General features: G+C 59.7%; 1 protein-coding gene across 1 annotated transcript; it reads left to right on the top strand.

Moving 5' to 3' along the window:
- The first annotated feature begins 754 nt into the window (after positions 1-754).
- Positions 755-15,460, top strand: NARF (nuclear prelamin A recognition factor). The gene is made up of 11 exons (XM_037063767.1): positions 755-1,113; positions 1,959-2,039; positions 3,752-3,895; positions 5,931-6,063; positions 7,956-8,090; positions 9,590-9,708; positions 9,951-10,080; positions 11,102-11,165; positions 12,016-12,153; positions 12,398-12,555; positions 14,054-15,460. Exons 1-11 carry the CDS (start codon positions 1,087-1,089, stop codon positions 14,293-14,295), a joined length of 1,371 nt encoding a protein of 456 aa, XP_036919662.1. The 5' UTR covers positions 755-1,086; the 3' UTR covers positions 14,296-15,460.
- The last annotated feature ends 3,202 nt before the right edge of the window (positions 15,461-18,662 follow it).

The following is an 18,662-nucleotide window of genomic DNA, read 5'->3' as shown; positions in this document are numbered from 1 at the left end:
ACATTTTCAATGAAATTAAGTGATTGTAATGTCCTTTTTCCACACGATAATGGTGCTGTTTGTTTTTAAAACATCAGCAAAATATACACAAATGACTCTAAAATTATCCATTTACTCATGCTGAAAATGGAAGATGCTTTCTGAGGTGCTGACATGGATTTGAGCAATGTAGAACATCAATCTGACAGCCGGTTAAGACCTCAGTTCAACTAATGCACTTATAAAAGGCCGTATGAACCGAAGTTCTCTAAGTAAAAAAAGTTAACGAGGAAACTTTTCAAAACCCTAGGGAGGTTTCTGGGTCCTGGAACAGCTTGAGCGAGATTCTGGGATTCCTGGGGGTTGCTGGTGCGGGGCAGACACCCACAACTTGCTGTTGTTCTTCCTCTCCTCTGAATTCTCCCGGCAAGTTCTCGTTTCTGATTGTGCGGTATGATAGGCACTGGACTTAAGAAACTTTATCGAACAAAGTTCAACATTTCCATTTAGCCCTTCACGTGGTACCATGACTTGGAGAAACAATATTCCCTGCAAAGCGTAAGGGTCAAGTCGCCTGGTAAGACGCAGGGGCCCGACCGCGCGGGCAGCCGCCACTTCACACCTCGAGCTCCCGCGGACCGCGTGCGCCCGGGTCCCACCGCGCGTGCGCACTGCAGCCTCGCCAGTCCTACGTGCGGCGCCTCGGGGCGGCAATGGCGGCAGGCCGGAGCCGCACCTCCGCCCCTCCCCGCCAGGGCTGCGCAGTCTCGGCCGGGCATGCGCCCGAAGACCGGTGCGCATCCGGCGCCGAGCTGACGGTCCCGTGCTCCCCGGAACGAGGCCAGCTCGCCTTCTCCGGACTGTCGGCCGCTCGCTCGGCGCCTCCGCGGCGTCCAGACGGGTCGGGCCGCGCTCCGCCCCCGCGCGCTCCGATTGGCTGTGAGGCCCGGCCCCAGCGCTCTCATTGGCCGCGCGGAGCGGCGGGGTGGGACCGCACCGGGGGCGACAGCAACAAAGGGCGGCGGGCGGCCGGCGACAGGTGACCGCGTTTCCCGGTGCTTCCCTCAGGTCACGCGCGCCGGCCCTGCCTGCCCTGCCCTGCTCCAGATGAAGTGTGAGCACTGCACGCGGAAGGTGGGCCCCGCCCGTCCGTGCGGCCAGGGTCCGGGTCAGCGGTCGGGGTCAGGGCTCGGGGCTGCTCGCTGACAGCGTCCCTTCGCCGCCTGGGACGGCGCGGGGTCCGACGTGGTGCGCGCCTTGTGGGGTCGGTGGGACGGACCCCGCGGCCGGCGCTGCGCCGCTGTCAGGGCGCCTTTCCCGGGACCTCGCGGCGCGTGCTCGGCGCTGGTTCTCCGCGCGCAGCCCCGGCCTTCCCCATGGTTGGAAACCGAAACCCGCCGAGAAGCCGACCGACCGCTGCCCCGCGGGCAGTCGGAGCGCAGCCCGTTCTGGGGGAGAACAGTCGGTGTTTGGGTGCAGTGTTTCCGGGGGTTTTAACTTTCCCGTACCGGGGTGGTCGGGCGACGGGATGGTGCCGGCGCGCGGTCCTCCCACCGCCTGCGTCGCCAGGTGGCCTGGCGGCCTCCGCTCCGGAGTCTGGGCTGAGGACGCGAGTGACTGCGCGGGGTGGGGGTGGGGGGGTTGTATTTCCAAAATCGAATCACTTCATACGCGTTATTCCATCAGGTGCTCTTCTTTTCTAACCTAACATCGCACAGGAAACGGCTCTCCAGAGCGGGACAGGGCCTCCCGGTTCACCGTGTCCTCCGAGCACCTGCGTCCAGTCCCTGGGCACGGACTCCCCTGGGGGTGGGAGGCCCGCGGCTTCCAGGGTCCCCTGCCCGCGCCGCGGGGTGCGGTGGGCGTGTCCACCTGTGCAGGTGCCGCTCTTTCCTGAGAGCAGGTTTCTGCTCCGGAGGTGAACCGAGCGTAGAGTGTGCAGGTCCAACTTTCTTCACCCGTGCCTTTGCCTTTTCAAGGAATGTAGTAAAAAAACGAAAACCGATGACCCCGAGAATGCCTCAGTCGGCGCTCCAAGTCCGGCCCAGGACCGTGGAGAGGCAAGTAGGCTTTTCCATTTCTTATCGGCCGGGAGGGACCAGCAGCCGCTAGTTTTCTCCGGGGAGGGGGGGGGGGCGGGGCTCCTGTCACTGCGCTGCTCTCTGCTGTAAGGCAGGATGTCAAACTCATGTTCACCGGGGGCCACATGAGCCTCGTGGTGGCCTTCAAAGGGCCAAAATAATTTTAGGACTGTATAAATGTCACTTCTGCTTAACTGTGAAGGAGTTGAAATTACATTCAGCCCTTTGAAGGCAACCGTGAGACTCTTGTGGCCGCCCCCCCCCCCCACATGAGTTTGACACCTGCTCTAAGGAAAAGCAAGACATGAGGGCTCAAGCAGTACCACTGGGTCTGTAAGTGCGTTTTCTGATGGTCTCTCTGCTGACTCAGCGCTGGGGGTTTTGAACCCTCGCTGGTCCGCTGGCAGGGGTAGCTTCTCGAGCCCCTGGTGAGCTGGCTCTGTGTCTGCCCGCAGTATCGCCTCCAGGGAAGCCCCGCTTCGCTTTCCGCAGTGCACTGCGGGGAGGCCAGGGTGCTCTGTCCTCAGAGCCCAGCAGCAGCTCATGAGCGGGGATTGGCTGCACTGAGAAGCAAGGGCGGGTGTCTCTGTAGTTCAGAGTCCTGATGGCATGTTTAGTCTGACAGGTGCTGGCCTGGTCCCTCTTGCACCCACGCTGCCCTGCTTTCCATCCACATACCAACCTCGCACACGCCAGGGGGAGACAGGTGCTCGGGCAGAAGAGAGCAGGCACTGCCACCTGAGCCCCAAGCTCTGGGCCCAGGCTTCTCACACCACCCTCTGGCTGTGAGCGTCACCTAGGACAGACGTCTAACCTGAGAGCCCCAGTGTCCTTATCGTGACACAGGGAGTTGGGTTACATCCCCTCCCCTGGCTGTGGTGACGGCGAGATAACGTGTGCACTCGGTCCAGGCAGGAGCCCTGCCAGCTCAGTGCGTGGACGCCCCGTTAGGTCGAGCCCACCAGGGAAGGGAGACTGGAGTGGGCCCTGGGGTGGTGAGAGCTAAGGGGCGTGTAGGGGTGGGGCATAAGCCCACCAGGCCCAGAGAAGGAGTGGACAGAAGTGATCTGCGGAGGGTGGTGGGAGCCCCTGAGGTTGGCTGTGTGTTGTCGGACAGGTGGCCGAGGACAACTTCAGCTGCTGGGGCAGGGGAGCGGCAGAGGACGCCATGTGGGAGACAGGGCAGTAGAGCCTGGGGGGGCCCACCGTGGACAAGATGCAAGGGGCTGAGGGTGGATGTCAGGGTTTGTAGCCTGGGCATCCGGGTGAGCGGAGTCACTATTAGTGAGTTTGGCCTGAGGGACCTGGTACACTCAGAGTGCCAGAGACGGCAGTGAGCTGTGTTGGTTCAGAGCTCCCCTGGATGCCACCGACTGAGTGAACTCTCCGGGCTGGGCTCAGGAGCCCCCAGAGGCAGCAGAGGAGGGGCCGTAGGGAGGAGAGGGTCCACGTCAGCTCCCAGGACACAGGAGTGCTGCTTTCCTCCTGCCACATGACAGTGCTGGCCTTGTCATCTGTGAGACTCGCTGGTGTCTATTACTGTGGCTGTGTCTTCCAGCCCCTGGAGCGCCAGGCCCAGCCCGGCGGTGTCTCAGGTGTTCGGTGTCCGTGTCATGCACTGGGCCTGTGCTGCTCTCCCCCTGGGAGCCACGTGCTAAAGAACCGGCCAAAACAGCGTCTTTCTTTCCTAGAAGGGAGAGTTCCATAAGTTGGCTGATGCCAAGATATTTCTGAGTGACTGCCTGGCATGTGACAGCTGTGTGACCACAGAGGAAGGAGTCCAAGTTTCCCAGCAGAACGCCAGGGAGTTCTTCCGCGTTCTGAACCTTAACAAGGTATGGCGTCCCGGCACACCTGGCAGCCTGGCCTGGAGGAGACAGGTGGAAGTCAAGGGGGGACACGGAAGCCTCTGCTGGGACGTGGTACATGCAGCTGGGCCCTGGCTCCGTGTTTCCTGCTGCAGTCAACCCTCTCCAGAGCCCCTACCCACCAGAACGACATCACATGGCCCAGTGTCACGCTCCCTCACTGACGGGCAATGGCTGGGACCACTGACCAGGCTTCCTGGGCTTGGGGGAGGCCTCTGCCATGCAAGGTTGTGCAGCAGTAGCGTGACCTGGTCACCGGATCTTTGGTGGCGGAGCTGATGCTGTTTTCCCTCCAGGGTGTTCTCAGAGGTCAGGGTTGTGTCCCAAGGGGCTCGTCAGGCTGGGGCAAGTCCCTGCAGCCTGCTGTACACGAGCTACCGTGGCATCACTGTGCTTCCAGTGATGGCCTTCCTGCCAGGAAGACAGGGGAGAGGGAAAGCAAGGAGAGACTAGGGCTAGTGCACTGAAAGGCCTGCCCCAGTTTGCCCCCATCCCTCCTCAGTCACAGGGAGCATCCCCTGCCCTACTGTGCAGGCGCTGGGAGCCCTGGGTGCCATCCGGGGGCGGTGCTCAGACTGGAGCCCCATCGATCCACGGTCTGTCTGGGGGGCTATGTTCTGCCTCCTGGAGCCTCGTCACCCATGAGTGCGCCGCCTCTTGCTTGTGCTGCGCCTGACCTTCCGTGAAGGGCTGCAGCCTTCAGCACGGGTGTTTGTGTCAGGCCCCCCACTCCCCACATCTGTGATTTGTTTCTGAGCGAGTGGGGCTCCATCGTTGGTCGGTTACACGGTTCACTCTGACACTCTGTTAAGTCACTCACTGCTGGTGTGTCAGAAAGCGATTTCCAAGTCTGCTTTGTGTGTGGCTGTTTTGCAGACGTAATACTCTCCTAGTCTTCTGGATTGTCTTAGCTTTTCTGTTTATTGGCTACAATGAATGAATTTCATCTCTTCCAACCCACGTACCTCTCATACCTCTTTTTCTAATTATGTTGTCTAGGTTCTTTTTTTTTTTAAGATTTTATTTATTTATCTTTAGAGGGGAAGGGAAGGAGAGAAATAGCAATGTATAATTGCCTCTCATGCGTCCCCTGCTGGGAACTGGCCTGCAACCCAGGCATGTGCCCTGACTGGGAATCGAACCGCGATCCTGTGGTTCGCAGGCCCGTGCTCAATCCACTGAGCTACACCAGCCAGGGCTAATTATGTTGTCTAGGTTCTTTAACTTCACCTCAAAACAACAGTGGTGATAAATGGCACTAACCTCTTGTTTACTATTAAATAGGTGTTTGTAGAAGCATCTAGTGGTTACCCATGTCAGTCTGCATTTCAAATGCAGTTCATGGACACGCAGCTGAAACTGGCATAAGTACATGGAAATGGCTGAGCATCTGAAACTGAAAGCTTAGAACTTGGGGAGGACCTGGGGTGCATTGAGTCAGCCACTCAGGGCGCCGTCAGAGACAGCAGTTTCCACCTCCCTGCTCTGCTGGGCTCTAGGCTCAGGCCAATCCCCTGCTGGTCACAGGGTGGCTCCCTCCTCAGAAGAGGTGACATTTGAGTGAGAATGAAGTGTGAGCCCCGGAGATGCCCCAGGCAGGGCACTGGGCAGAGGGACAGGAAGCTCCAGCCTGGCTCCTTAAAAGTAGCCACTGACCAGCCTGGGGGACAGGCCTCTGGGCGCCACTTCAGCATGTGTGTGTGTTTTTACCGTCATTGAGTCGTTCCAGTTGCTTCTGGGCCAATATTGCAATTTGTTGGTCTTTAAAATCATTTTTCTCCAGATACTTGCATTTATCTATATGATACTTCTCTTAAAATTAGCTAAATGTCTTGGGGTGTCCCATATTTTCATTGTAACTTTTCTTCTTTTCTCCTTTACTAGTCTTTGTGCAGACCACTCATTTATTCATCCTGTCTGCTCTGGGTTTCTCGCTGAGGTGTCTCCCTGTCACTCCTTGTGAAATCGACGCACAGGTGACGTTCTGCTCTGTTTCTCCTAGAAATGTGATACCTCAAAGCACAAGGTGCTGGCAGTTTCGGTGTGCCCTCAGTCTCTGCCTTATTTCGCTGCTAAACTCGGTCTGAGCGTCACTGATGCATCCAGAAGACTCTGCGGCTTCCTCAAAAGTCTGGGTGAGGCGCCTTTGGGTACCGTTGTGAGTCCCCGCACTTGTAACTTCCCACTGAGATCTGGGGTTCACTTCTCAAGGGTGCAGGACAGGGAGGGGAGGACCTGCCTCTGACCCCTGGTGGGTGGTGTCGCTCACCCCCTTGCTGTGTTACTGCCAGGCTGGCCCCTCTGGGAGCGGCAAGGGACCATCTTCAGACGGGGTGGCTGGGGGACACCTGGGAGGTCCCACACTTGGCAGTCAGCGTCGTGTTGCCCTGGCTCATGGGGGCCACGGAGGTGTTCATGGGGTGCAGAGTGACACTGCAGTGGCTGGCGTCCCATTTCTCTGGAACCCCTAAAGAGCAGAGCGGGGGGGCATGGGCTCCCTCTGTGTGACAGGCGAGAGGCAGCCACCTGGGAACACAGCAGGGACTCAGATGTGAGTGAGCACAGGGCAACGCTGGCCCCGCCGAGGCAGAGCGCTCCTGCGTTGTCCGCTGACGCCAGGCTGGCACTGCCCCTGCTCCCAGTGGGGCTTCAGGGGCCTGGAGCGTCCTGTCCTCCGGCATGGCCAGCGAGAGGCAGGCACGGGAGAGGAGAACCTGGGCCATTTGCCAGATAGCAGTTCTTACTGTTCCCCAAGACGTAATTACACGGGGACTAATGGTAAAGTCGGGTGACATGTAGCATAAACATGGAGGGGACCCTCCTGCTAGCCTCGCTGCTTCTTGGCGCAGAGCAGGTTCTGGGTGTGCAGCGCCACCAGGGGGAGGCCCCACGCCCTCTTGCCTCTGCCCCGTACAGCCTGCGGCCAGCGTAGTCCCGCCACGGGTCACTGGGTGCCACTCGGCCCCCCAGTGAAAGGTATTATGTGGGAGCCTCAGTGATGAGACCGTGTCCACAGCGAGGGTGATTTCTAAAGGAGACTCTTTAAGACGACACTCAGTGTATTTGTGTTTCTTTTTAAAGATAACTGGCTCCTCTTAAGATTTATTATTTTTTTAAGATTTTACTTTTAGAGAGGGGAAGGGAGAGAGAGAAACATCGATCAGTTGCCTCTGGCACACCCTCAACTGGAGACCTGGCCCACAACCCAGGCCTGCACCCTGATGGGAAATTGAACCCGCGACCCCTCGGTTCACAGGCCGGCACTCGGTCCCCTGAGCCACACTAGCCAGGGTGGCTGCTTTTAAGATTCAGACTGGCTGTAGATATTAATGTTAATTGCTTAATGCGTTTTCAGTAATTATAATAAAATAAATGATTTTTATCTCAAGTTTAGTTACCAGTATTAAAATTTATAAAGAAATATCCTGGCTGGTGTGGCTCAGTGGATTGAGCGCGGGCCTGCGAACCACAGGATCACGGTTTGATTCCCAGTCAGGGCACATGCCTGGGTTGCAGACCAGTTCCCGGCAGGAGACTTACAAGAGGCAACCATACATTGATGTTTCTCTCCTTCTCTCCTTCCCTTCTCCTCTAAAAATAAATAAATAAAATCTTTTAAAAAAATTTATAAAGAAAAATAATGAAAACAACATAAAATTAAGATCTTCGTAAAGATGTGCTCAGCCAATTTACTCATTTTAAAGATGTCAAGGACTGTTACTGACTGCAGTTTGGTTTGTACAGTGAGTTGGGGGAGAATGCTGCGAGTACCTTTTAATGTTCCGTTAATTTACATATGGAGGTGCATATGTAAATATAGATTTAGAGAGAAAAGCAAGAAGCAGAAGAGAGATTGTGGGTATTTTGTCACTGAAATGTGTGCTATTGTTTAAAAAGTGCAGTGCCCAGCCCTGCCCTCCCGTGGTCCCTGGGTGGGGCCTGGAGCCAGTTGGGGAGGAGGGTCTGCAGGGGGTGTCCCGGCCAGGGGAAGGGCCACCACTGCGCAGCTGAGCTCGCTGCCCTGCAGGGGTGCACTATGTCTTCGACATGGCGGTGGCTGTGGATCTCAGCATCCAGGAGAGCCAGAAGGAGTTCGTGCGCCGGTACCACCAGCACAGCGAGGAGGAGCCCACGCTGCCCATGCTGACCTCTGCCTGTCCCGGTGAGCGCCCAGGGCCGGTGTGGGCGGCGGGTGAGGTCGTAGGTCAGTGGCCCCAGGACCAGGGGGGACTCGTCTGGCCTGACGCACCATTTTTGTCTGCCGACACACTCGTGCTGGCAGGGGCGTGAGGGGGTGGGGGTTCCTGACAGCTGACTGTAAACATCTTATCTTCATTTTTCCCTGTTTCTAGAGTTCCTGAGAGGAACATATGTATTAAGAAAAGTGGATCTGTTTTCTCTTAAAAGTATGACATATTTCAGACATCCAAATAATGACAGATAACATGGCCAATACTCATCCACCCTTTGCCAGCTTACATAACACTTACAGAATAAAAAGTGTCTTTACACTGGTACTGAGGTCTCATCGGGACCCCTTTTGAGACCAGACTTAAACTGAAGTCAGTGTGGAGTCCGGCATGTGAGGCAGAGAGACGGTTTGTCACAGGCTTTTTAACGCTGGCGAAGGAAGGTTTGCACAGTGAAACGTTTGGAGATGGTGCCAGAGGGAAGAAGGGAGGAGGTGCTGTGGGGCCGATGGCGCGTAAGGAGAACTCGGTTTGAGCCCCACCCGCTCGGTGAGCACCCAGGAAAGCCGCTGGCACTGGCCTGGCTGGTGGTGGACGACGCGCGTGTTGTGCTTTTGTTCACGTGTCTATTCTTAGTTTACCCTCCTTCCCGCCACCGTGGCTCTGAGTTCTCTACCATTTCACATGCCACTCATTAGTCGTGAGGGTTATGCTTTACTAACAAAGAATGTTGACAGTGTGGTACTTGGAGTTTGAAATAATTCCCACCCACCTATAAAACCGAGAAGAGGAAACCCACCATCTGTCCCGGAGGCCACGTGGGTGGACCAGGCCAGGCCTGGCAGGATGTGCTCAGGTGCAGATGGGGCTGGTTTCTGGTGTCTGGTTTGTTTTGGAAAAGTAACTCCTAAGCGATGCTTCTGCATCCCCTGGGCCTGTCTACAGGGTCAGCAGGGTCATGTGGTGCTTCCCCTCCCTGGTCGGGCCCTGGTGAAGGGGGCAAGCTGTGGCTCCTCAGCTGGCTATGTGGTTGGCTGATCACTCTGTGTCCCCCCAGGGGGTGCGGCAAGAGCCATCCACTCTGGCTTTGTGGCCGTCAGCTCCCATCGAGCTGTGGCTGCGTGCCCTTTCTGCGAGAACGACTTTGCGGCTGGTGTGGCGGCACTGCATACGGGCAGCCTGAGGGCTGCTTTGTAGCTGCTCCAAGTGTCTTCTCTTTGGGGGTACCAGTTGTTTTCTTCCGCTCTGTCCTCTGGCCCAGCCCTCCAGTCTCAGGCACAGGCCCCTGGGGCCCTGTGTCCCTAGCTGCTGGGAGATGGCAGCCTCAGGGACAGTTCTGTCACACAGTTCTGGTGAGGTTCGAAGGAGAGGTGTCAGCTTTACCCGTGGTGGAGCAGGGTCTGGGAAGCTCAGAATCCCTGGCGTGTGGCCGGGAGGAGGACAGGTGCGAGGAGGCCTGGTCTCTCCCCAGGCTGGGTGCGCTATGCGGAGCGGGTGCTGGGCCACCCCGTCACACCCCACCTGTGCACCGCCAAGTCTCCTCAGCAGGTCATGGGCTCGCTGGTGAAGGACTACTTCGCCAGACGGCAGGTAAGCCGACCTCTTTCCCCGGGCAGCACAGGTCTGCGTATGGATTCCCTGGGGGCTGAGGCGAGTGAGGGAGGCACAGGGGTGGGCCTGGAGCCGATGCTGGGCGGGAGGTGGGGCAAGAACTGGTCTGTGGAAGACAGGACTCAGCCCAGAGCAGCTGGGCACCGAGAAGGCAGCCAGGCCGGGTGGCAGGTGGGTGTGCTCTTCGCCCCCGCCCTGGGTAGAGTTTGCTGTCTCCACAGAACCTGTCCCCAGACAAGATCTACCATGTCATTGTGGCCCCATGCTATGACAAGAAATTGGAGGCCCTTCGAGAAGATGTTCCCACAGCTTCGCATGGTTCCCGGGGTGCTGACTGCGTGTTAACCTCAGGTGAGAGGTGGGTGGGGCCGGGTGAGCACTGTGGGGGCCTCCAGCCAGTCACCCTCTGAGGTCACCGACAGGACCCCAGGACCGTGAAGAGGGCAGCGCTCCTGCTGCCAGCTCCTGGTGCGTGGCCGGGGACCGAGGGCGAGAGCTCGGGCAGTGCGGGGCAGTCACACTTGCCCTGGGAGAGTTCTGCAGCCACACCTTCCCCGGGGGCACAGGTGAAACTTCCTCCTCCTGAAAAGTGGGAAACGCCGGTGCTCCAGGGGCGTCGCTGCTGCTTCTGCAGGGCGCTACACCAGGTGGACGCGGATCTTCAGAGCCGTTCACAGAGTGCTGCGCCTGCCGAGGGGCAGCTTGAGTCGGGAGCAGCCTTCAGGGGCAGAGGCTCCCTCTGTGGGTCCCCTGCCTGGAACTCTAGCCCATGGACACCCCTGGAAAGGCTGCCCCTGCGCAGGCTCCTGGGGGGCCCTGGGGTGGGAGGGGCCGCTGCCACCTGCTCCCCTGCTTCCCCGAGACTGTGCTTGCATGGGAAGCGTGTTCCATCGCGTCTCTCCCGAGAGCAGAAGCAGGTGTGCTCTGTCACCTGCTGGTGCACCCCTGGTGTCACAGGCCCCGATCTGGAGCCTGTCTGTCACGGTCTGCTCTCAGGAGCCCTCGTGTGGAGGGGTGTCCACAGGTGGGACTGGTTTTCAGCCAGCCTGTCCTGGGGGACAGCACGTCCCGTGACGGAGCCAGTGTGTGGTCGGTGGTCCTGCCCACACGAGGCCATCCCAGATGTGGGAGGCAGAGCCGCAGATTGTTTGCAGAGATGATGTTTGCACCCATCTCGTACTTCAGGAGCAGAAACACAGTATTAGCCTTTTTCATTCTGTTGGTGTCACTTCGCTACCTGTGAGACAGACAACATCCAAGGTCACCTTACCTTAGGGTGTCCTTTTCTTGTGGGCGAGAAGATGGCGCTGGAAGCAGCTCGGGGGGACGTGGGGCCTTCCACTGGGGCCTGATGCCTCTTGTTTGTCTGCAGGGGAAGTCATTCAGATAATGGAGCAAAGTGATCTCTCCACGGAAGATGCTGCCGTGGACACTCTGTAAGTGGTGGTGGAGGGAGGGCCCTCTTGTGGGCGGGGCCTCCCGTGTGGTTTCTGGTGGCCACTGGTCTCAGCGCCTCCCTGCTTTACAGTGAGGTCACGCACGTGCTGTGCTGGGGCGGAGTGGGGTGCCCCTGCCCATGTGCCACGGGGCCCCACTCGGACCCTCGGCCATCCTTCTGGCTCCAGAGTCAAACGTGGACCCTGGTGTGGGACCCCTGTCGCCCGGGCCTGACTTGGGAATCATCTCTGCGGTCTGTTGTGCCTCAGTGCTCTCCCCTTCCCAGCTGTGCCTGTTACTGCCCGGCCTCAGCTGCACCTGTGCCAGGGCAGTTGCCGCTGGGGAAAGAGCAGGTTCCTGGGGCCCTTTATACCTAGAGCAGCAGGCTGGGCTTCTGTGGTCAGTGGTGACCTTAACCGATGACAGGCACTCCTGCCATGTCCTGTGCCCTGGGCACTGTGTGGAGCGCACCCCAGGACTGTGTGCGGCCTGTGTGTTGGAGGCTGGGCTGAGGTTCACAGAGTGGAAGCAACTCCAGTGCCCGTGGCCATGGCCGGCACTTGAACCAGGCTGACCATGCAGCCTTGTCCCGGCTGGGGCTCCGACAGGCCTGCTCTTGAGTCAGCTTCCAAGTCCCAGTGCTCGCCCCCCGGTCGTTGGTTCTGTGCGGCGCCCTGACACTCATGCGGGGGAGAGGAGTCTCGGCCTTAGCAGCGGCCTGATCCATGCAGGTGCAGATGGGCACAGGCCTCATTTCACCTGCAGAGTTCACTTTTTTTCCTAGGGCCACCTGGGGTCAAAACTGTGGAAGTCCAGTTTAATTCTTGTCGCTTCTCTCTGCCTGTTGAGGTTTGGGGACCGGAAGGAGGAGGAGGTGAGGCGCCACGCCAGTGCCAGCTCCGACGGGCACCTGGCGCACGTCTTCAGGCACGCGGCCAAGGAGCTGTTCGATGAGGACGTGGGGGAGGTCACCTACCGCACCCTCAGGTGCGTGGGGACACTCTGCGCCTGTGTGTGAGTGTGGTCAGCGCGGTCTCGGGGCACGTGTGTGCACGTGTGTGCTGGGGGCTGGGCTGTTCTGCTCACAGAGTCCACCCCAGTCGAGACCGAGAGGGCTTTTGTGTGTTACATGCAGACTTTCCATTGTGCTGACTCCCAGACGTGGACTGGAAGGGCCTCCCTGCTGCCGGAGGAGGACACGGCAGAGCAACCCCCTCTGTTCACTTTGCAGGAATAAGGACCTCCAGGAGGTCACCCTGGAGAAGAGCGGGGAGGTTCTGCTGCGCTTTGCTGCTGCGTACGGCTTTCGGAACCTCCAGAATGTGGTCCTGAAGCTGAAGAAGGGCAGGCTCCCATTCCACTTTGTGGAGGTCCTCGCCTGCGCTGGGGGTAGGGCCCCCTCCAGTCCCCGGGGAAGAGGGCCCCTCCATGCCCACCCTGAGCCTCGCTCAGCTTCGAGGGCTTCGAGGGAACACAGACATTGTCCAGGTGGTTGCGACACGACTGTCCCTCCCGTTCCCGCACACCCACCCTGTGAGGAAAGAGCACCCAGATGTCACCTTGGAAACCCCCTGGGTTCCAGGGTCCTAGGGAAGAATCTGCCTGGTAGCACTTGGGGAGGGCCAGCTTGGCTCCAGGGGCTGGTGGGGAGAGAGTCAAGGAACACGGGGGCTGGGACTGGCCCTAGGGTACCCCCAGCCACAGGAGACATGGAGGCCAACAGGAAGGGCTGGGGTGGGGTCCCTAGAAAGGACTCACTGGTGGGGTCGGCGTGGGTGTCGGGGCGGAGGGGAGCCTGTGGCCACTGGTGGTCCAGGCCCCTGGTGTTGACGGAGCCTACTCGGAGGAGGGTTGGGGGTGTCTGCTGTTCTGAGTGAGGGCACCCGTGGGTGCTCAGCTGGAAACACTAGGTGGGCAGTTGCAGCTGTGACGCGAGCTGGAGGAGAGGAGGCCCTGGTGGATGGTGCAGACGGGAGACACGGGATGGGGTGGAGGAGCCACAAGCATTCGTGGGGGGTGGGGGCTAGTGAAGGACGCTGAGCGCAGAGAAGTGAGCACCGGCTTTGGGGCACCCAGCAGCCTTGGCAGCTTTGCTCCAGGGACCCAGAGCACAGCTTGAGTGTAGAAGTGGACAGGAAGTGAGGATGAGGTGGCAGCTGGAGAAATGGAGTGAGTGATCCACGCAGGGCCTCCAGGGGGAACATCCAGTACCTGCATGCCGTTCGGGATGCGGCTGGGCTGTGCTCACCTGCGCCCTGTAGTTAGAGCTTCAGCTGGGGGCTGGGCCTCTGAGGAGAGAGAAGCAGCCCCCATGCTGGGCGAGCAGGGTTCTCTCAGATAAGGGGCAGGGGAGGGAGGCTTGGCCAGGGCAGAAGTTTGCTCCAAACTCTTTTAAATGAATTTGTGTCCTGTAAACCGAAACATCACCCACCACGTTTGAGAGTGCAGCTCTGACACGTAGGAGGCGTGTGTCGTACTCAGGGTGTGGGGCCCTGGGTGCAGCCCAGGTGGGGAGCAGCGCACGTGCACTCTGCAGACACCAGGACGGGGCTGCTCAGGAACAGTGTCTGTGCTCCCCCTGGTGCTGATAAGCTTCAAGGGAAACTGGAAATCCAGATCTGCATGCACAGCCCTGTTCTAAAAGGTTAGCAGGTTATCTCGATTTAGGTGAACACACATGTGGGTCAGGTGACCAGGGAAGAATTGGAAGGCACCGGGCTGTGAGCCTGTGACCAGGGTTTCTGAGGCCTTGGGGACACGTGTCCAGGGCCCACCTTAAGGCTTTGGCTTCAGGATGCTGCCCCCCATTGCTGCTCCTCGCCTGCCCCAGGACCACCTTTGCTCTAGGACCAGAGCAGGGAGTGAGCCCCTTGCCTCTGTCTTTCAGGGTGTTTAAGCGGCAGGGGCCAAGCCCAGGCGGAGGACGGGCGTGCAGACAGGGCACTGTTGCGGCAGATGGAAGGCATCTACGCTGCCATCCCCGTGCGGCCCCCGGAGAGCAGTGCCCACGTGCAGGAGCTGTACCAGGAGTGGCTGGGCGGGGCTGACTCCCCCAGGGTCCAGGAGGCCCTGCACACGGCCTACCAGGGCCCCGGGCAGCCCGCCAGCAGCCGGGACATCAAGTGGTGAAGGCGCAGCAGCCTGGGCCTGCAGGCCGCTGGGGAAGGGGTGTCAGATGCCTGAAGCAGCTCAGCTTCTCTCTCATCGCTTTGGTTTCCAGAATCCCCTGCTTCCTGTGCGTGGACGGCTCCCGCACTCTGTGGGGCGCTGTCCCACCATCTGTGCAACTGGGATATGTATCTTGAGAGGATTGCCCCAATTCACGCATCCTTTCATCCTAAGATGGAAAAAATCCCAAAGAACAAGAACGGAGACAGACCACTGTCTTTAGGTTTAAAAAAAAACAGAAGTGTCCTGCGAAGAGCTAAGACCCTGTTCTGGTTCAGGTGCCTCAGATCGGACATGGAAAGGAGGATGCAGCAGGTGGGGTGTGGGGTCGCCTGTTAGGACCCCGACTTTGGCCACAGTGGGAATAAACTGCCACGTCCTGGGATCAGAAGGCTCACACGCAATATGGATTTCCCGCTTTTCTTGAGTGGAGCTTCAGTGGCAGCCGCGTTCCTTCTGCACCAGGTCCTGTCGTGCGGTCAGTGGGTGCGGGGGACGGGACAAGGCCTCTCACATGCCCTTCTACATTTGGGGTCTGAGCTGAATGCACCCTCGTGGGGGAGGCCCATCAAAGATGACAGGTGTCACACCAGCGTTCTGGTGGGGAGCCAGAGTGGGGAGGAGCCACCTGGCTCAGCCCCCGCCAGGGTGGGGTCAGGCAGGGGAAGGCTGTCCCATCCAACCTGTGGCTGGTGAGGCAGTGGCCTCCACGTCCACCCCTCACACAGCGAGCCTGGCCCTCTGCGCTCCACCAATGCACGCCCTGCCCTGTGTGTCTGCTCACGGGGCTCGCCTTCAATGAACAGGAAGAGGGGAAGTTCACCCACAAACCAGTAGACTGAAAGGGCTAGCGACCACTCACTGAACCCTGACCCCCGGCATGTGAGGGGTCAGGGCCGGCCTGAGGTTGGTTTCTCAGTGCACTTGGATTTGGCTAACATGAGGATGATGGTCTTCTCGGCCCCTCAGCCTGTTAGGTCCCCCTCATTATTCTGCTACTGCACCTGCGGCCCCGTCTGGGTCGATCTGGGGTGTTGTGTGAAACTGCGTCTTGTTTGCTCTCAGTCCCCCTGCAGTGGGGCGCCATCCTTTGTGGCACCTGATGATGGAATAAACACGTCAAAGGCGTCTGCGTGTGGGGAGTTGCCTGAGTGGGTACTGCTCTCCCAGCCAAGGCCGGCGGGGGCTCTGGGCCCCATGGTGCCGGTGTCACGCCCTCTCCCTGTGCTGTCCGGGACGCCACGGAGAGTGGCCGGTGAGCAGTGGGTGGCGGGAGCGAGTCCGAATCCAGGCCCCGCCCAGCAGCTCCTCAACAGGAACACTGGTGTCCAAGTCCGAGTCCTGGTCCTGCTGGAACACCCTCGGGCCATGGCCCGGTCCAGGGCATCTTGGGCCCACCAGAGCCTGGACTTCCCAGTTCTGGTTCTGCCTGGCCTGAGGGCTGGGGCCAGTTCAGATGTCTGTCCTTCCTCCTCAGCCCGGTGGAGGGAGGGGAGCCTGTCCACAGCCCGCACACCAGTCTGATGCGGGCCCAGGCCACGGAACAGGGCACTGCCTATGACGGTGTTGCCAGGCCTCACCTGGCGTTGGCCCACAGCTAAGCAGTACGGGCTTCTGGACACACCCTGCAGTGACAGCCCACGGTACGTCCAGGTCAGGTGAGGGCACTGCCGCCCAGGCTGGCAGCTCACCCAGCCACCTAATGTGGGCCCCTCACCTCGGGCCCAGCCTTGCTGGTTACACTCCGCCCCGATACATGGCACTGGTTCTGCTTCCAGGGAGAGGCAGCAGGGGCACAGGGTCGCTCAGACAGGCTGGGCCCTGGACTTTGCAGTAAGGATGGGCTGTGTGTGTTGAGGGCAAGGAGAACAGGTACCAGGACTGAAGTCTTATTTTTAAATCAAAATGCAAAGTGCATCTGTAAACCAAGGAAGGAGAAAATGAACATTAAAGAACAAAGATCCGGAAACTGCTAACATGCTGGGGGTGTGCCCAGCGACAGGGGTTCTCACATGCATGGTCCCCGTGAGGATGAGAGTCACAGATGTGTGTCCTGCTGAGGCCTGAGCTCAGACCGCCACCACAGAGCCTCCGCTGTTCAGGTCACTGCCAGGCCCTGGCTGCAGTGAAGGAGGGAGGGGACCAAGGGGAGAGAAGGGGACACAGTGAAGAAACAAAAGGGGGAAAGACCAAAGGGGACGTCACTGATTGTGTCTGGGTGAGACTGCTTAAAATTCAAGCTCTAGCATCTCACTGTGAAGTGGGGCGGGGTGGGGGTCAGGGGGCAGAAGGCACACAGGTCACTGGATTCAGAGTGCTAACCATTACACCATGGGATCAGTGAGTGTAAACCACACGTTTTAACAGGGATGGGGACAGGGATGGGAGGGGCCGAAAGCGGTGGTTTTGCAGCAGAGGATGGTCAGGTGCCCGGCCTGTGGGTTAGGGTCCAGCACGCCCAGCACAGCTGCGTGTCGCCCCGCTGGGCGCGTGTGGGGCCCAACTCGGACGGACGCGACAGGCCGGGCGCCCTGCCCGGTGTGCAGCCTGGGTGGGGCCCTGGGTCGGCGTGCTCCCACAGGGGCTGCTTCTGAACAAAACTGCTTCACACTCTAAGTGTTAAGAAACCATGTGTTTCAGGTTTTTAACGTGAAAAACGGCACTTTCAAAACGGTGGAAACTGTTTCCCCAAGGACATTCTGGACATAAATCCTTTGAGGAAGACAATGTTTCGAGTCCCTGTGGCGCCTGTTCGTGCACACAGCGTCCCTGGAACCTGCGGCTGCAGACAGCAGGGTCCGCCTCCCTCACGCCAACAGACGCACCAGGAGGGAGAAGCAGACGGAAACTTCCCGGGGTCTGGCTGTCGGGGTCTGGCTGTCAGGACCAGCCCGGACACTCAGAGGACGCGACCGCAAGGAACGGAAGGAGCTGCGTTCACCAGCAGGGCCGGAGCACGGAGCGGTCAGGGCCCCGCAGTGCTTGGACCCTGGACCAGGCACCGGCGCCAGTGCCTGGCGTCCGAAGCTGGTGGTGTGGGCACCAAGGGGGGCTGGGGCCGGCCACAGTGCTGCGGGGGACCCTGGCCGGGCAGGACGCTGCTGAGGACAGCCCGTCCCCTCCCCTCCGCCGCTCCGCTCCTTGCTGGTGCCTCCACTGCAGGCGGCCGCTCAGCCCTTCTGCCCTCCGGCTTCCCGTAGGTTTCAGGGAAGAGAAAGGTAGAGGTTGGGTCTGGAGGGCAAACGGGACACACAGGGCGACCCCCAGAGACAACTCTGACCCCAGGTGCACAGCCGTCAAGGGTGTGGAGGGGAGGAGAGAGTGAGGGTGGACCTGGAGCGGAGGCCTGGGCACAGCCAGCTGGCAGGGACTCCTCTGGTCTTAGTGACACGCCCACCAGGGCGTGATGGGCAGCCGGTGGCTCAATTTCCAGACAGACCTGCGGTTGCCATGGGCAGTAAGACCCCTGAAATGCACCCCGGGCTGTACTGTGGGCCAGACTCCCCCCACAGGGGCAAAGGATGCTGTCTGAGCCTGGTGAGCCCAGGCACACTCACGCAGCTCTACCCAGGCGAGAAGGCAGTGGGAGCCGTGGGATCAGCACATTTCACTCGTGCCCCAGTGAGGGGGACAGGATAAAAGCAGACTGGACGATCAGGCTGGACAATCCGTGTCAAAGAGCCTGGCCAGTGAGGCGTATGACGCACACCTCACAGCGGCCAGAACTTGAGATTCACGTCCCGTGTGCAAGCACATCACAAGTCTCCAGCGCGAGAAGGATCACTCAAGCACAAAGAAGCCGACAGAGGCCGGACGAACCCTCTCTCCAGCTGCGCCCGGGATGCGGGCTTAGCCCTCGGACGGAATGGGGCGGAGTGGCTCTGGGCCCAGGGAAGGGGGCTGGGCCCAGGCTGAACCACACAGACTCGGTTTCCCACCACGGCAGCCCTGGCTGCGACTCCTGCTTACCCGTTTCCGTAGCTAACAGTGAACCCCAATTCTGGTTGCGGGGAGGGGGCACCAGGAACCAGGGCTGGTGGCCCCACCGATCCTCTCTCTGCGGGCAGCCCGCGAGGCCAGCCTCATTTGCCATCTTCATGACCCACAATCAGCTCCGCGAACGCACCCGCGCCACGGGCCGAAGCGCGAGCCGCGTGTCCAGCATGGCAGCAGGCCTCGGGCCTCTGCCGGGGAAGCTGCGTCTCCTCCCAGGCCCTCACCCTCGGAGGCCGCGGCCCCGGGAAGGCCAGCCGCAGCCTGCTCCCCAGGACGGGCCGAGAGGCGTCGGCGAGGAGCGAACAGCCTTCCTCCCGCTTCGCACAGCCGCT

The sequence above is a fragment of the Sturnira hondurensis genome, unplaced genomic scaffold (assembly GCF_014824575.4).
Source record: "Sturnira hondurensis isolate 20B ecotype Veracruz unplaced genomic scaffold, ASM1482457v3 Scaffold0001221, whole genome shotgun sequence".
In the NCBI taxonomy this organism is placed as follows: Eukaryota; Metazoa; Chordata; class Mammalia; order Chiroptera; family Phyllostomidae; genus Sturnira; species Sturnira hondurensis.
Note: the sequence above shows the minus strand (reverse complement) of the source record. Positions and strands in the feature narration are given on the sequence as shown.